Raw genomic sequence first — 17,304 nt, 5'->3', positions numbered from 1 at the left:
GGTGATGATGTAATTGGGGGATGATATAACTCGGGGTTGATGATATAATTTGGGGGTGATGATGTAATTGGGGGATGATATAACTCGGGGTTGATAATGTAATTTGGGGTGATGATGTAATTTGGGGATCATGTAACTTGGGGGTGATAATGTAATTTGGGGGGTGATAATGTAATTTGATAGGTGATAATGTAATTTGGGGGGTGATAATGTAACTTGATGGGTGATAATGTAACTTGGGGGGTGATAAGGTAACTTGATGGGTGATAATGTAACTTGGGGGGTGACAATGTAACTTGGGGGTGATGATGTAACTTGGGAGTGGAGATCTTGTAACTTGTGGGGTGATAATGTAACTTGGGGGGGGGTGATAATATAACTTGATGAGTGATCATATAAGTTTGGGGTGGTAAAATAATTTGAGGATGATAATGTAACTTGGGGTGATAATAATGTAACTTGGAGGTGATAATAATGTAACTTGGAGGTGATAATAATGTAACTTGGGGGTGATAATGTAACTTGGGGTGATAATAATGTAACTTGAGGGGTGATAATGTAACTTGGTGGTTGACAAAGTAACTTGGTCGGTGATGATGTAACTTGGGGTGGTGATGATTAAGTTGGGGGTGATGATGCAATTAAGGGGGTGATGATGTAAGTCAGGGGTGATGATGTAACTCGGGGTTGATGATATAATTTGGGGGTGATGATGTAATTGGGGGATGATGTAACTCGGGGTTGATGATATAATTTGGGGGTGATGATGTAATTGGGGGATGATGTAACTCGGGGTTGATGATATAATTTGGGGGTGATGATGTAATTGGGGGATGATATAACTCGGGGTTGATAATGTAATTTGGGGTGATGATGTAATTTGGGGGTGATGATGTAATTTGGGGGATCATGTAACTTGGGGGTGATAATGTAACTTGGGGGTGATAAAGTAATTTGGGGGTGATAATGTAACTTGGGGGGTGATAATGTAACTTGGGGGTGATAATGTAACTTGGGGGGTGATCATGTAATTTATGGGTGATAATGTAACTTGGGGTAATAATGTAATTTGGGGGGTAACAAATTAACTTGAGGGGTGATAATGTAATTTGGGGGGTGATCATGTAACTTGAAGGGGATCATGTAACTTGGAGGTGATAATGTAATTTGGGGGTGATAATGTAACTTGGGGGTGATAATGTAACTTGGGGGGTGATAATGTAATTTGGCAGTGATAATGTAATTTGGGGGTGATCATGTAATTTGGGGGAAGTGATGTAATTTGGGGCTGATAATGTTGTTCTCCAGACATCCGTTTTAGTTGATTACTTTTTGTCACACTAAGGTTATGAAAAATTGTCGATTTTACAGTATGTCGTTCATGGAATCTGGGAAAGAATAATAAATTAAACCAACCAACGTCATCAATGAAAAGAGTGGCACTCACATATCTTACTGTGCCAGGTCCAGTTTGGAGATTTGTCAGACTGAGCCTCAGAGGAAGAGCGCTTTAACCGACCTCAAGGAACAGGACATCACCAGGACATCAATCTGTTGAGCTGCAAAAGTTCTATCGATCCGAGTTTACGAGCATCAGTAACTGGGGACTGTGCGTTTCCAACAAGCAGAGCGCTCTTGGGACTGAAACTTAAAACGAAACGTCCCAACACTCAGCCTCCCAGTGTTGGGTCTGACTGACGGCAATGACACGTTACCGAAAGTTACTACGGGTATAAAAGGTCGGTGCGGCTGAGCGCAGTTCCCACAGCTGAAGGGCTTGCCGAGTGAGAAGAGTTGGGCTGCCGGTCAGGCCAGGCTGTGTTGCTCCGGCTCAGTCTAACATTCAGTTTCAGGAGCGCTGGGACCAGCGAGAAGCCGAAGCTGGAACTGAAGCCGGACTTCAGCGGGAATCTCTCCAACACCTGGGCGGATCTACCTAAAAAAAAAACACTTTACTTTACAAGGACATTCTCGATTTCTGCCCCAGCCAGTAATAAAACTGATCTAAATGATGGCATCTTGTGAAAACTCCAGCACTGTGCACAAGGATGGCAGTGTAATGAGCAGCACCTTGCTCTTCACCACCGGATTGATCGGGAACACCATCGCTCTGGTCATTCTGGGCAAACACAAGAGGGACAGCAGGCGCCGGGTGTCAGCCTTTTACATTTTAGTCACCGGGCTGGTTCTCACCGACCTCTTCGGCAAATGCCTCATCAGCCCAGTGGTGTTCGTTTCTTACGCCTCCAACCTCACCTTGAAAGCACTGGGAGCAAACAACCACCTGTGTGACTACTTCTCCTTCTCCATGAGCTTCTTCGGCTTAGCCTCAATGTTTATCTTGTTCGCCATGGCCCTGGAGTGCTGGCTCTCAATAAGTCACCCTTTCTTTTACCAGGAACATTTCACCAAGCGCCGGGTGATCGTTATTTTCCCAGTCGTTTACATTTTCTGCCTCTTATTTTGCTCGATGCCCCTGATGGGTTTGGGCAGCAACAAGCAGTACTGCCCGGGGACCTGGTGTTTCATTAACATGACCATGGTCGAACAGACTCCGTCTTTCTCTGTGCTTTACGCGACTCTCATGGCGATCCTCATCGCCTCCGTGTTGCTGTGCAATAGTTCCGTTGCCATAAACTTGACCAAAATGTACCGAAAGCAAAGGCAAAGGAGCAATTCGAGCCTGAGCGTCCGCGACGGCACCAGGCGCTTCGCTCACTCCGAGGAGGTGGATCATCTCATCCTGCTGGTTCTCATGAGCGCTATCTTCCTCATTTGTTCCCTACCTCTCACGGTGAGTTCCTAGTTGCTCTTTTTGGTCCAGTTTACTTACAGGACACTAACAAAATGAACAAAATTAAAACCGTTCATACTGGCGAGTGCTTGTTTCTCTCGTGTAGCGGTTCTGCACTAGAGAAACAAGCACTTGCTCCACACCAAACAGAAACACTAAGTTAATAGCGAGCATTTCATCATTTAGCGGACCGAATGCTTTCACGCTTTTTATTTCGAGATGTGCCACTTCTCACTGGGCTACCCAGGCAGGACTGACTCAACTCTCCCCCCACCCCCACCCGTCACTGGGCTACCCAGGCAGGACTGACTCGACTCTCCCCCCACCCCCCACCCGTCACTGGGCTACCCAGGCAGGACTGACTCGACTCTCCCCCCACCCCCCACCCGTCACTGGGCTACCCAGGCAGGACTGACTCGACTCTCCCCCCACCCCCCACCCGTCACTGGGCTACCCAGGCAGGACTGACTCAACTCTCCCCCCCCCCCACCCGTCACTGGGCTACCCAGGCAGGACTAACTCGACTCTCCCCCACCCGTCACTGGGCTACCCAGGCAGGACTAACTCGACTCTCCCCCACCCGTCACTGGGCTACCCAGGCAGGACTAACTCGACTCTCCCCCACCCGTCACTGGGCTACCCAGGCAGGACTAACTCGACTCTCCCCCACCCGTCACTGGGCTACCCAGGCAGGACTAACTCAACTCTCCCCCACCCGTCACTGGGCTACCCAGGCAGGACTAACTCGACTCTCCCCCACTTGTCACTGGGCTACCCAGGCAGGACTGACTCAACTCTTCCCCCCCCCCCCACCCGTCACTGGGCTACCCAGGCAGGACTAACTCAACTCTCCCCCACCTGTCACTGGGCTACCCAGGCAGGACTGACTCAACTCTTCCCCCCCCCCCCCCCCCCGTCACTGGGCTACCCAGGCAGGACTGACTCAACTCTCCCCCCCCCCCCCCCACCTGTCACTGGGCTACCCAGGCAGGACTAACTCAACTCTCCCCCACCTGTCACTGGGCTACTCAGGCAGGACTGACTCAACTCTCCCCCCCCACCCGTCACTGGGTTACCCAGGCAGGACTGACTCAACTCTCCCCCCCTCCACCCGTCACTGGGCTACCCAGGCAGGACTAACTCAACTCTCCCCCACGTGCTGAATCATAGAATCAAAGAAAGTTACAGCACAGAAGGAGGCCATTCAGCCCATCGTGTCCATGCCAGCCAAAAAAGAGCTATCCAGCTTAATCCCATTTTCCAGCACTTGGTCTGTAGCCCTGTTACAGCACTTCAAGTTCAAGGTTACGGCACTTCAAGTGCACATCCAAGTACTTTTTAAATGAGTTGAGGGTTTCTGCCTTTACCACCCTTTCAGGCAATGAGTTCCAGACCCCCACCACTCTCTGGGTGAAAAAAGTTCTCCTCAGCTCCCCTCTAATCCTTCTACCAATTACTTTAAACCTATGTCCCCTGGTCACTGACCCCTCTGCTAAGGGAAATATGACCTTCCTATCCACTCTATCTGGGCCCCTCATAATTGTATACACCTCAATCAAATCTCCCCTCAGCCTCCTCTGTTCCAATGAAAACAACCGCAGCCTATCCAATCTTTCCTCATAGCTAAAATTCTCCAGTCTTGGCAATATCCTCATAAATCTCCTCTGTACTTTCTCTAGTGCAATTACATCTTTCCTGTAATGTGGTGACCAGAAGCATATGCAGTACTCAAGCTGTGGCCTGACTAGTGTTTTACACAGTTCTAGCATAACCTCTCTGCTCTTATATTCTATGCTTTGGCTAATAAAGGAAAGTATCCCATATGCCTTTTTAACCACCTTATCTACCCGTCCTGCTTCCTTCAAGGATTGTGGACATGCACTCCAAGTTCCCTCTGTTCCTCTACACCTCTCAGTATCCTCCCATTTATTGTGTATTCCCTTGCCTTGTTTGCCCTCCCCAAATGCATTACCTCACACTTCTCTGGATTCAATTCCATTTACCACTTTTCTGCCCACCTGACCAGTCCATTGATATCTTCCTGCAGCCTACAGCTTTCCTCCTCACTATCAACCACACACCCAATTTTTGTATCATCTGCAAACTTCTTAATCATGCCCCTTACATTTATGTCAAAATCATTAATATATACCACATAAAGCAAGGAACCTCGTACTGAACCTTGTGGAACCCCACTGGAAACAGCCTTCCGGTCACAAAAACACCCATCAACCATTACCCTTTGCTTCCTGCCATTGAGCCAATTCTGGATCCAACTTGCCACTTTTCCTTGGATCCCATGGGCTTTTACTTTTCTGACCAGTCTAACATATGGGACCTTGTCAAAAGCCTTACTAAAATCCATGTACACTACATCAAATGTGCTACCGTCATCGACCCTCCTTGTTTCCTCCTCAAGATATTCAATCAAGTTAGTCAGACATGACCTTCCCCTAACAAATCGATGCTGACTGTCCTTGATTAATCCGAGCCTTTCTAAATGACGATTTATCCTGTCCCTCAGAATTGTTTCCAATAATTTGCCCGCCACCGAGGTTAGACTGACTGGTCTATCATTACTTGATCTATCATTTTCTCCCTTTTAAAACAACGGTACAACACTGGCAGTCCTCCAATCCTCCGGCACCAGACCTGTATCCAGAGAAAATTTGAAAATGATGGTCAGAGCCTCCGTTATTTCCTCCCTTGCTTCTCAGATACATTTCATCCAGACCTGTCAATTTATCTACTTTCAAAGATCTAATCCCCTTAATATTTCCTCCTTCACTATGTTTATCCCATCCAATATTTCACACTCCTCCTCCTTAACAACAATCTTTGTACCGTCCCCCTCTTTTGTGAAGACAGACGCAAAGTATTCGTTAAGAACCATACCCACATCTTCTGCCTCCACACATAGGTTATCTTTTTGGTTTCTAATAGGCCCTACTCTTTTGTTAGTTATCCTCTTGCTCTTTAGTATTTATAAAACATCTCTGAGTTTTCCTTGATTTTACTTGGCAATATTTTTTCATGCCTTCTCTTTGCTTTCCTAATTTCCTTTTTAATTTCACCCCTGCACTTTCTATACTCCTCTAGGCTATCTGTAGTATTGTGCTCTTGGTTGTTGGAGGCCAATCATCTCAGCCCCAGGGCATTGCTGCAGGAGTTCCTCAGGGCAGTGTCCTAGGCCCAACCATCTTCAGCTGCTTCATCAATGACCTTCCCTCCATCATAAGGTCAGAAATGGGGATGTTCGCTGATGACTGCACAGTGTTCAGTTCCATTCGCAACCCTTCAGATAATGAAGCAGTCCGAGCCTGCATGCAGCAAGACCTGGACAACATCCAGGCTTGGGCTGATAAGTGGCAAGTAACATTCGCGCCAGATAAGTGCCAGGCAATGACCATCTCCAACAAGAGAGAGTCTAACCACCTCCCCTTGACATTCAACGGCATTACCATCGCCGAATCCCCCACCATCAACATCCTGGGGGTCACCATTGACCAGAAACTTAACTGGACCAGCCATATAAATACTGTGGCTACGAGAGCAGGTCAGAGGCTGGGTATTCTGCGGCGAGTGACTCACCTCCTGACTCCCCAAAGCCTTTCCACCATCTACAAGGCACAAGTCAGGAGTGTGATGGAATACTCTCCACTTGCCTGGATGAGTGCAGCTCCAACAACACTCAAGAAGCTCGACACCATCCAAGATAAAGCAGCCCGCTTGATTGGCACCCCATCCACCACCCTAAACATTCACTCCCTTCACCACCGGCGCACTGTGGCTGCAGTGTGCACCATCCACAGGATGCACTGCAGCAACTCGCCAAGGCTTCTTCGACAGCACCTCCCAAACCGGCGACCTCTACCACCTAGAAGGACAAGAGCAGCAGGCACATGGGAACAACACCACCTGCACGTTCCCCTCCAAGTCACACACCATCCCGACTTGGAAATATATCGCCGTTCCTTCATCGTCGCTGGGTCAAAATCCTGGAACTCCCTTCCTAACAGCACTGTGGGAGAACCGTCACCACACGGTCTGCAGCGGTTCAAGAAGGCGGCTCACCACCACCTTCTCGAGGGCAATTAGGGATGGGCAATAAAATGCCAGCCTTGCCAGCGACGCCCACATCCCGTGAACGAATAAAAAAAAATAAAAAAATAAGCTTCCCTTTTTTGTCTTATCCTACCCTGTATGCTTCTTGACATCCAAGGGGCTCTGGATTTGGCATTCCCACCCTTTTTCTTTGTGGGAACATATTTGCTCTGAACCCTCACTATCACCCCCTTGAATGTCTCCCACTGCTCTGACACTGATTTACCTTCAAGTAGCTGTTTCCAATCCACTTTTGCTAAATTACTTCTCAACTTAGTAAAATTTGCCTTTCCCCAAATGAGAACTTTTATTCCTGGTCTATCTTTGTCCTTTTCCATAACTATGCTAAATCTAACTGAATTATGATCACTACCACCAAATCTCCCACTTTTTTTTTTATTCGTTCATAGGATGTGGGCGTCGCTGGCGAGGCTGGCATTTATTGCCCATCCCTAATTGCCCTTGAGAAGGTGGTGGTGAGCTGCCTTCTTGAACCGCTGCAGTCTGTGTGGTGAAGTTAGGAAGGGAGTTCCAGGATTTTGACCCAGCGACGATGAAGGAACAGCGATATATTTCCAAGTCGGGATGGTGTGTGACTTGGAGGGGAACGTGCAGGTGGTGTTGTTCCCATGTGCCTGCTGCCCTTGTCCTTCTAGGTGGTAGAGGTCGCGGGTTTGGGAGGTGCTGTCGAAGAAGCCTTGGCGAGTTGCTGCATTGCATCCTGTGGATGGTACACACTGCAGCCACTGTGCGCCAGTGGTGAAGGGAGTGAATGTTTAGGGTGGTGGATGGGGTGCCAATCAAGCGGGCTGCTTTGTCCTGGATGGTGTTGAGCTTCTTGAGTGTTGTTGGAGCTGCACTCATCCAAGCAAGTGGAGAGTATTCCATCACACTTGTGACTTGTGCCTTGTAGATGGTGGAAAGGCTTTGGGGAGTCAGGTGGTGAGTCACTCGCTGCAGAATACCCAGCCTCTGACCTGCTCTTGTAGCCACAGTATTTATATGGCTGGTCCAGTTAAGTTTCTGGTCAATGGTGACCCCCAGGATGTTGATGGTGGGGGATTCGGCGATGGTAATGCCATTGAATGTCAAGGGGAGGTGGTTAGACTCTTTTAGTTTTATACTGATTGTCCTGGTTATACATCCTAGTACTCTAATTGCCTTAGCAATAGCCTCTCGGCACTGATTATGCACCTTCAGAGACTAGTGTATTGTAATGCCTAGATCCCTTTCCCACTCAGCAGACATTAATTCCGTACCAAACACAGTGTATACATGCTTGGCATTAGTCCTACGGCATATGTATGATGCTGCATTTATCTACATTAAAAGACATTTGCCAGATGAAGGGCCCAGACCCTCATTGCATCTAAAAAAATAAAAGTCTGAGGGCCAGAATAGACATTCTAATGAGTTAGGAGAATCACAATGATTTTTAAACTCAGAAAATTCCAATTGCAACATAGAACCTGGCTGCTGAGCCAATGTTAGTGTTAATAGATGATGATATATAGTTTTTCCAATGACTCAGTTGAATAGATGCGCCGGCTGAAAATAGAGGAAGAAATATTGATTATAGGTGAGTTGTACATTCTTGGAATGTATAATAATGAAATGTTGACATTTTTTCTTGTTTGTCAGACTTCCTGGAATGAAGCCCTGATGCCCAGATTAGTGCTATCACTATTATAAGGATTAGTAGCCAACAGGTGGTGCAAGGTATTAGGCTGTAGACTGGGAGACCTGAATATGGCTCACAGGGGCTAAATTGGGCCGTGTAGCGCCCGTTGTGTAGGGCACTACACGGCCCAACGCTGATTTAAAGGGAGAGATACGATTTTGGAACTCCATGCTCCAGCCAACGCACTGTCTTAACCTCGAACAGCTAAACAGGTCTTAAATGGCATGGAGGACCCCCATCAGTGCTATTTAAAGGGATCATGCAGGATTTACATGTTAGTTGCTGGATTATTGCTTCTGGCTGCTGATACATTTGTACCTGTTTTTGGGGGTCTCCTATACTTGAATACTAGGACAAGGGGACAAAGTCTAAAAATTAGAGCCACGACTTTCAGGAGTGAAGTTAGGAAACACTTCTACACGCAAAGGGTGTTAGAAGTTTGGAGCTTTCTTCAGCAAACGGCAGTTGATGCTAGCTCAATTGTTAATTTTAAATCTGACATTGATAGATTGTTGTTAACCAAAGGTATTGAGGATATGGGGCTAAGGCGGGTATATGGAGTTAGGTCACAGATCAGCCATGATCTCATTGAATGATGGAATAGGCTCGAGGGGCTAAATGGCCAACTCCTGTTCCTATGTTCCTATAATAAAGTTTCAATACTCTACAAGGAATGGGCTGGCTAGCTGACAGACAACAGCAAGGGCACTGGCAGAGTGGCAGGGGTGGGACAGGAATGCTGTCATCCTGAGAGAGGACAGCAGGTTCATGTTCCATGGAGCCACTGCCACTTGCTGCCTTCTGTGATGCGCCACTTTCTCCTGCAAGAAAGCTGGAAGTGTGTCGGTGAGTTTCCTGCAAGATGTTTGGATGATGTGGCTGTCACGGTTGAATAGCTGCCAGTGTGTGTGACCTGTGAGTTGTGGGTGTGCGGCTTGGAAGAGTGATAATGTGTGAGGGTGAGATGAAGCATCCGATTGGAAGAGTTGAGTACTGATGGAAAGAGTTTGTGGGTGGGTGGGTGATGGGGGGGTGTCGTGCTGAGCAATCGTTATTCAATGTTTCAAAGGAACTCAACAGTTTGTAAACATAAGGACGGGACATCTGTTTTACGTGTGCGATTTCTGATCTCCATTCAGACCGGCATCTTATATTTTGAAAATATAAAAGTCCCACAAACTTTGAGCAGCCAAGTTGTTGCTCCTTAAAAATTCCAGAGTTCCCATTATCACCATGCTTCACTATATTGCAGCACAGATTCACTTCATTGACTTCCACCACTTCCTGCAGCCACAGTGCACCTTCCCTTTAAGAGGTGCAGGTTGCCTTTAAGTGGTGATAGCCACTCGCGATATCTGGGCTCCCAGCTGGTAAGCAGTCACTCAACAGCACAGATAGGGTTGGCTGCACGCAGCAATCATAGAAATCACCAGGCAGCACAAATGTAACATCCTGCTTGCATCTCAATGACCAGGCGCAAGTTAATCGCGCAGTGTGATCCCCGCGCCCGTTTTTGGGGGTTAACCAATTTAACCCCCCACCCAGTCTCAACTGGCAGTGGCATTCAATTTTTCCCTGATGGGGTAAATTCACCAGCTTTAGCCAGGACAGCAGGGGAAGAGTAGAAAACGGCCTTACTCTCTTCCTATATGCTTATGTGACCAGCTAACAAATTACATTGTCAGTGTCCATGGAGCTGGTCTGTAAGAAAAATTATTCCATCTCAGGCCCAGACTAAAGAGGATAGTGGAATACTGAGGGATGATTTTTTTAGAGGTATATAAGATAGTAAACCATATGGAAAATTGTAAACAATTTTACAACACCAAGTTATAGTCCAGCAATTTTATTTTAAATTCACAAGCTTTCGGAGGCTTCCTCCTTCCTCAGGTGAACAATGTGAAAAGGTTGACTTGGAATAATAATTTAAATTAAATTGTGGAAATAAAGGTCTGAATTAGTAAAAGAAAAGTTTAGGACTGATATCGGGAGGTTCTTCATGCAGAGTGATAAACACGAAATGGATTTCCCATAGAGCGGTGGAGAGAAAAACCCTGGAATCATTAATAAATGATCTCACCCTCACACATTACCACTCTTGCAAGCTGCACACCCACAACTCACAGGTCACATACACTGGCAATTAGATGCAGCAATAGGAGTACAGTAGGGTCTTTCTGGATGGGTGAGTTAAGATGGGCTGAATGGCCTTCCTCGTCCATAAGTATCTTGTGGTCATGTGATGTAAGGTTTAATGTGGGACGGAAGAAATTAGAAAAGGAAAGTGTGGGGATAGTTGATATTAAATCTCTATGCCCTTGAAATTAAAGTGTGTAATAATATATGAACATTTACTGCCTTCATCTGAAATTCCTTTGCTGTTTACAATCTTTATTAATAATTTGGACAAAGGTGTTGGGGAAACAGTCCACAGGCTCACAGATGATATAAAGATATGTGCGAGTGATTTGTGCTGAGAAAAAATAATTACAATCAGATCGATAGGGGAATGGGCCCAGGTCTGACAGATGTCATTAGATATAGATATACATAGTGTTATCTATGGGAATAGGGCTAAAAGCAAGTGTGTGTATACCATGCAGGGGTCAGAGCTTCAGAAAGGGAAAGAGACCTAGGTGTTGTCCAGCTGGGTGGGACTGCCCTCGCCTGGTTCCATTCCTATCTATTCAGTCGTAGCCAGAGAATCACCTGCAATGGCCCCTCTTCCCACACTGTCACCCCTAGAGTCCCCCAAGGATCTATCATTGGCCCCGTCCTATTTCTCATCTTTATGTTGACCCTCGGCGACATCGTCCGAAAACACATCCGGTTCCACATGTACGCTGACGACATCCAGCTCTACCTCACCACCACCTCTCTCAACCCCTCCACTGCCTTTGATTTGTCACACAGTTTGTCCAACATCCAGTATTCGATGAGCAGAAATATTCTCCAATTAAATATTGGGAAAACCAATGCCATTGTCTTCGGTCCCGGCCACAAACTCCGTTCCCTCGCCACCGACTCCATTCCTCTTCCTGCCCACTGTGTGAGGCTCAACCAGAACGTTCAAAACCTTGGTGTCGTATTTGACCCTGAGCTGAGCAGTACCAGGAAATTGTGTAGCCACTGGTGGATGGTGGTCAGGATGTTTAATTACACCATGACGATATGGAGCGGTCTCGATGGACCAGCTGGTCTTTATCTATGCACCATTTTCATATGTTTCGTACATTGTCAGAAGTGTTTATTTTAAATGAGTTAACACTTCTGCTAAAATGCAGACAAAAGAGTTTCAGAGAAACAAACAGTGTTACTTGAAGGTTTCTAAGATTTTTAACATTCTAAAACTTTGGGGCCAGAATTCCTGGAATGGGGAAGGGTGCAACTCAGGCGGATCATCTGTGGGAAGAGAGCAGCAATTTGGAGTGGACCTGATAGGTTTCCACTCATTTAAGATCTATTCATGAACCCCAATCAGCAGGATGGGGATGGGGAAAGATGTGGATGGGTGAGTCTTTTGATCACCCCTCCTCAAGTGTCTGCAGCCAACTTTGGCGGGGGTGGGAGAGTGGGGACATGGGGGCATTCAGGCATTCCTGGGCTGTCCTGAGAGTTCCAAACATGCACATTTCCTTAGACCCAGTGGAAACTATGCTGGCTAAGAGCAAGTGTGGGTTCTGTAATGGGTCTTCTGAAGACCCCAAACATATTAAGGAGCAAGGGTAATCAATTTCAAGGGTGGGGGGGAGAAGGGCAGGGGGGATGATTACACCAAAATGCCAGCCTTAGTTTCCCTGTGAGGAAGTAAGATTTTTTAACTTTTATCTTCAGTCTATTAAGGGCTCCAGACTCCCCCCCTCATTGGAGTGGTAGGATGCTGCTTCAATTTTCCAGCACCTATTTGGGGCAGGAACCTCTGTTGTGCCTCCACGGATACGGGCCATCTACTCTGGATATTAAGATGAACCTGTCCCTGGGATTTGAGGGTTAATGTCCTGAGGAGTCAGTGGCCAGGAGTCCCGCCTCACTTCTAGCAACAGTGTGGCATCCTAGCAATTTTGGGTCCTTTATTTAAATTTTAAATGTGGAACTGTGCATAGTTGTAAGAAATAAAAAAAGAAAGACTTTCTACAAGGTGGACTGCAGCAAGTTGCCAAGGCTTCTTCAGCAGCACCTCCCAATCCCATGACCTCCACCACCTAGAATCATAAGGGCAGCAGGTGCATGGGAACACCATCACTTCCAAGTTCCCCTTCAAGTTACACACCATCCTGACAGACATATATCGCCATTCCTTCATCATCGCTGGGTCAAAATCCTGGAACTCCCGACCTAACAGGATTGTGGGAGTACCTTCACCACATGGACTGCAGCAGTTAAGAAGAAGGCTCACCACCACCATCTCGGGGAAAGTAGGAATGGGCAATAAAAAAATGCCGGCCTTGCCAGCCATGCCCATATCTGGAGAATATATATTTAAAAATTATATAGAGCCCTACCATGTCTCTCTGAGCAATGTTTTAAAGTGCTTCATCCGATTGATATTTTGAAATGCCATGGTTATTATATAGGCAAACACCACATCCATTTGGCACACAGCAAGAGTCTGAAATTTACAAACACCCCAAATTACAACATTCTGGATGAATCTGTTAAGTTCTTTAAACATAATGGAATGCTCAATTCAGAAGCAGGGGGTCCAAGAAAATCAGAGAAATCCAGAGGGGGAAAGAATCCCGGCTCCAACCCGCCAACTTCCGCATTGGACCCAGACGCACCTGGCTGCTTCAGGAAGCCAGAGGTCCCACCGACAATCAAAGTGGGCGGGAAGGTATTTAAAGCAGTAATTAAAGGAGTTGAACTTGTTAAACTACTTAACTTCATCTTGATTGAGGCGGGGAAAGGATTTTAACTCTGCTTCAGCATGTGTCCCGTGGCCTCTGAAACACGCAATGGTGAAGGAGCCTTGTTTCAGCCGGCAGCCATTTGGACATTTAAATGCTTGTTTGACAGATGGGGATAAAAGGTCAGTTATTGCAGCAGGGCACTCAGTTCTCTCAGACAAACTTTTGGCTGCGAGATCTTTGTGTTTAGACCGAAAATTCTTGGTTTCCACTCAGAATTCTTCTGTTTACGCATATTTACCAACTTTTCGGACCCCCTCAAACTGACACCATCAGGATGGGGGGGGCGCGATGACTGCATTCACCAGTACATCCAAGGATGAGGAACATCACCATCCTCGCCAGGCATGACGTGCACTTCCGCCATTTCGAGCTGCACAACACAGTGCTGCGCCACAGGCACCTGCACAAAAGCACAGAGGGCAACAACAGAGGGACCGATGTCGCAGGAGGTACGACCCTCGTCAGAGGGCCTACAGACTGAGGCTGAGTTTCCTGGACCTCTCTGAGGGGCAGTGCATACGGAGGCTGAGAGTGAGTCGCCAGACGGTCGCAGACATCTGCAGCCTCCTTCATGCCGAGCTGCTCCTGGCTGGGCCTGGCAGCATCTCATTACCCGTTGCTGTTAAAGTCACCACTGCCCTCAACTTCTTTGCCTCTGGATCATTCCAGGGAGCCACCAGTGATACCGCCGGGGTCTCTCAGTTGTCTGCACACAAGTGCATAAGGCAGGTCGCCGATGGCTTGTTTCGCAGGGCCTCACAATATGTCAACTTCCCCATGGATGACCTCAGCCAGACGGAGACGGCAGTGGGATTCCACTCTGGCTGACTTCCCACGGGTACAGAGTGCAATCGATTACACCCATATAGCAATCCGAGCACCTCCACATGGGCCAGGACTGTTCATCACAGAAAGGGATATCATTCCATCAACACTCGTTTGTGACCACCGCAAAAGATTTCTTCATGTGTGCGCCAGATTCCCTGGCAGCTGCCATGATTCATTCATTGAGGGAATCCAACAACCCGGGACTCTTCCACGCTCCGAACACCCTTAAGGGCTGGCTCCTCGGGGCCAAGGGATACCCCCTGCATACGTGGCTTGTGACACCTCTGAGGAACCGCATCACTGAGCAACAGTGTCGATACAACGACAGCCACAACGCTACCAGGTCTACAATTGAACATGCAATAGGGCTGCTCAAGATGCAATTTCGGTGCCTCGATCGTTTTAGGGGAGCGCTTCAATACACACCAGACACAGTCGGATGCATTATAGTAGCGTGTTGTGTCCTGCACAAAATAACGCAACAGAGACGGGTACCGGTTGAGGAAGCCCCATCCCCTCATCCACCATCCACATCTGCCATCCACATTGAGGAGGAGCAGAGCAGGGGGAGGAGGAAGACAAACCCATACCCATGGGCAGAGCAGCGGCTCACCTGGCTGCTTGTGAGGCCAGGGAATCACTCATATGTTAACGTTTCTCATAAGATCAAAAAGAGCAAAGAGTCCAATCCTCACACATCACCTGGAAAGACCAGCGCCAGCACCAGCCCCCTCCCTCCCTGCACAAAACAGTCCTGCAACTACACGTACACCCACTCTAACGTGACCACTGGGTGGCATCAAGTGTCGCCGTTCATGGTGAAGCTCATGAAAGGGCCCTATCACAAAAGCTAGTCAAGAATGGGCAAGACGTGGCAGTAGTGATGAGAATGATAACATTTAATGTGACTTTAACAAAGACCAAATATAAATGAAAAACATGATAGTCTGTCAGACACCCTTGTGCATCCCCTTCATGATCACAATTCCTTAGTCTTTCTCTTCCTACCGCTTCTACGTGGTGCATCCCCTGTGGCTGTAGCAGAAGTAGTGGCAGGTTGCTCATGTCCGTGACCGGACTGCTTAGATGCTTTCAGCCTATGCCCTCTGGGTTTTGGAGCCCGTGAGGGCCCCTCAAAGACCGCTCCATCTGAACCTGTGCAGGGGCAGACTCAGCCACCTGGAGGAGAGGCAGCATTGCGGGTACTGGTTGAGAGGGGGTTAACGGGTGAGACGTGGGAGCGCTCTGAGTGGCGTTCCTCACTTCCATGTCCCCTTTTGCCGTCATCCCTCTCCTGTTCCAGGCCCACATCACTCCTACCACCCTGCTGGAGAACAGTTTGGAGGACATGTATGATGCCTTGGAAGCCCAGTTGTAAAATTTCTGGCTGCCTGTTTAAGGTGGCAGAATGTTGTTCACCGTGAGTCTGAACGGCCGTTGTCAGGGCCTGGATGGACTCATTTTTGATCCGTGCTTGAAGCTCAATGGAGGCTAGCCTTTTCTCCATCGCAGACATTCCCGCACTTACCTGCAACACTATCTCAGTCATTTCCACAGTCCCCTGCGACACTATCTCAGACATTTTAGCAGTTACGTGCGACACTACTTCAGACAGTTGCTCACGTCCCTCTGACACTATCTCAGAGATTCCCTCCCGTACTTGTGCCACCATTGCACAGAGCAGGAGTTGGATTCCTCCATCCTCTGCGCTATTGTGGAGAGTGTGCGTGGCACCTGTTCCAGTACCTCACAGATGTGCTGCTGTCCCTCAATCGTTCTCCTTTTAAAGGATGGCCCCCGGGGTTCAGCATCTGCGTCCGGTTAAGCAGAGCCTGGAGAGGAGCGCGCCCACCGGACTCTCCACACCTGCCCCTGCCACCATTGTCTGCTCGTGCTCACTTGTGTGTGGTGACTCAGCAAGTGCCAACCCAACTAACTGACCACTGGGACCCACCGAGTGGTGGATGGCTCGCTGAGATGTGACGGTGCGCCCTCAGAGGCCGGGAGCTCCTCGAAGGAATCACCCTCTGCTTTCACTATCGTCGTTGAAGGGCCTGTAAGAGAACAGAAGGCAATATTGAGCATCCTCACAGATGTGTCATGTTGCGATGAGCATACTGAGGTGTTCAACATAGCAAGCATTGTTAACATCAATTCATGTTGTGTGTGATGAATGTTAAAGTTGTGTCACCAGACGTTTGTGGGGTGCCAGTCTCGGCGTCCCCGACAGACAGGCACTCGAGGGTGCGGCTGATCTGCAGGGCCTCCTCCTCCGCGTCTGTGAGGACCACTATTTGTTGTGGCGCCCCCCTCCAGTCCTCTCGCGTGCATTTTGCGCTCTCTTCTCCTAGAAGGGGACGTGTGAGTGAGTGACAGTGAAGTGGCCAGCCAATGAATGCATTGCTTTGGATGAGGCTGACCATGAAAGAGGTACATCAGAGGGTGAGTATGAGACAGAGACATCACATTGGATCAGGATTGGGGTGAGTGGTAGTGGTGGAGTCACAAATGGAGAGGTGAGGAAGTGCTCAGGAAGTGCGGGTAAGTTGAGGCTGAGCCTTAAATGGGTGTGAGGAGTGATGTGATGGAGTAGTTTTGGCAGTGCAGAATGAGTTGGGGTGGGGGGCGGGTGGTTGCGGTGATGTGGAACATGGAATGTAGGAGAATCAGTAAGTTTACTCACTTTTACTGACCTACTTAGGTCATTGAAACGCTTCCTGCACTGGACCCAGGTGCGGGAGATGTTGACTCCTGCCGGTGACCTCCTCTGCCACCTCGAGCCAGGCCTTCTTGGTGGCAGAGGCAGGGCACTTCTTCCTGTCAGCCAGGTAAAACTGTTCCCTCCTCATCCTCACGCCGGCCAGTAGCACCTGAAGTGAGGCATCATTAAATCTTGGAGCAGCTTTGCTGCTCCATTGTGTCTTTTTGGTCTTTGCTCCAGCATAAGCCATTAGAGCAATGGTCCTTTAAATAGAGACACTCCAGCT

General features: G+C 48.1%; 1 protein-coding gene across 2 annotated transcripts in view; it reads left to right on the top strand.

The window, feature by feature from the left end:
* Positions 1 to 1,704: 1,704 nt before the first annotated feature.
* The window catches only part of LOC137326489 (prostaglandin D2 receptor-like), a 61,091-nt gene continuing 45,491 nt past the window's right edge, over positions 1,705 to 17,304 (top strand). For both annotated transcript variants that reach the window (XM_067991628.1, XM_067991627.1), the window contains exon 1: positions 1,705 to 2,794. In XM_067991628.1, the coding sequence (XP_067847729.1) occupies positions 2,009 to 2,794 (786 nt within the window). In that variant the 5' untranslated portion in view covers positions 1,705 to 2,008. The remainder of the gene's footprint in view (positions 2,795 to 17,304) is intronic.

This window comes from Heptranchias perlo, chromosome 10, assembly GCF_035084215.1.
Source record: "Heptranchias perlo isolate sHepPer1 chromosome 10, sHepPer1.hap1, whole genome shotgun sequence".
NCBI classification, from domain to species: domain Eukaryota; kingdom Metazoa; phylum Chordata; class Chondrichthyes; order Hexanchiformes; family Hexanchidae; genus Heptranchias; species Heptranchias perlo.
Note: the sequence above shows the minus strand (reverse complement) of the source record. Positions and strands in the feature narration are given on the sequence as shown.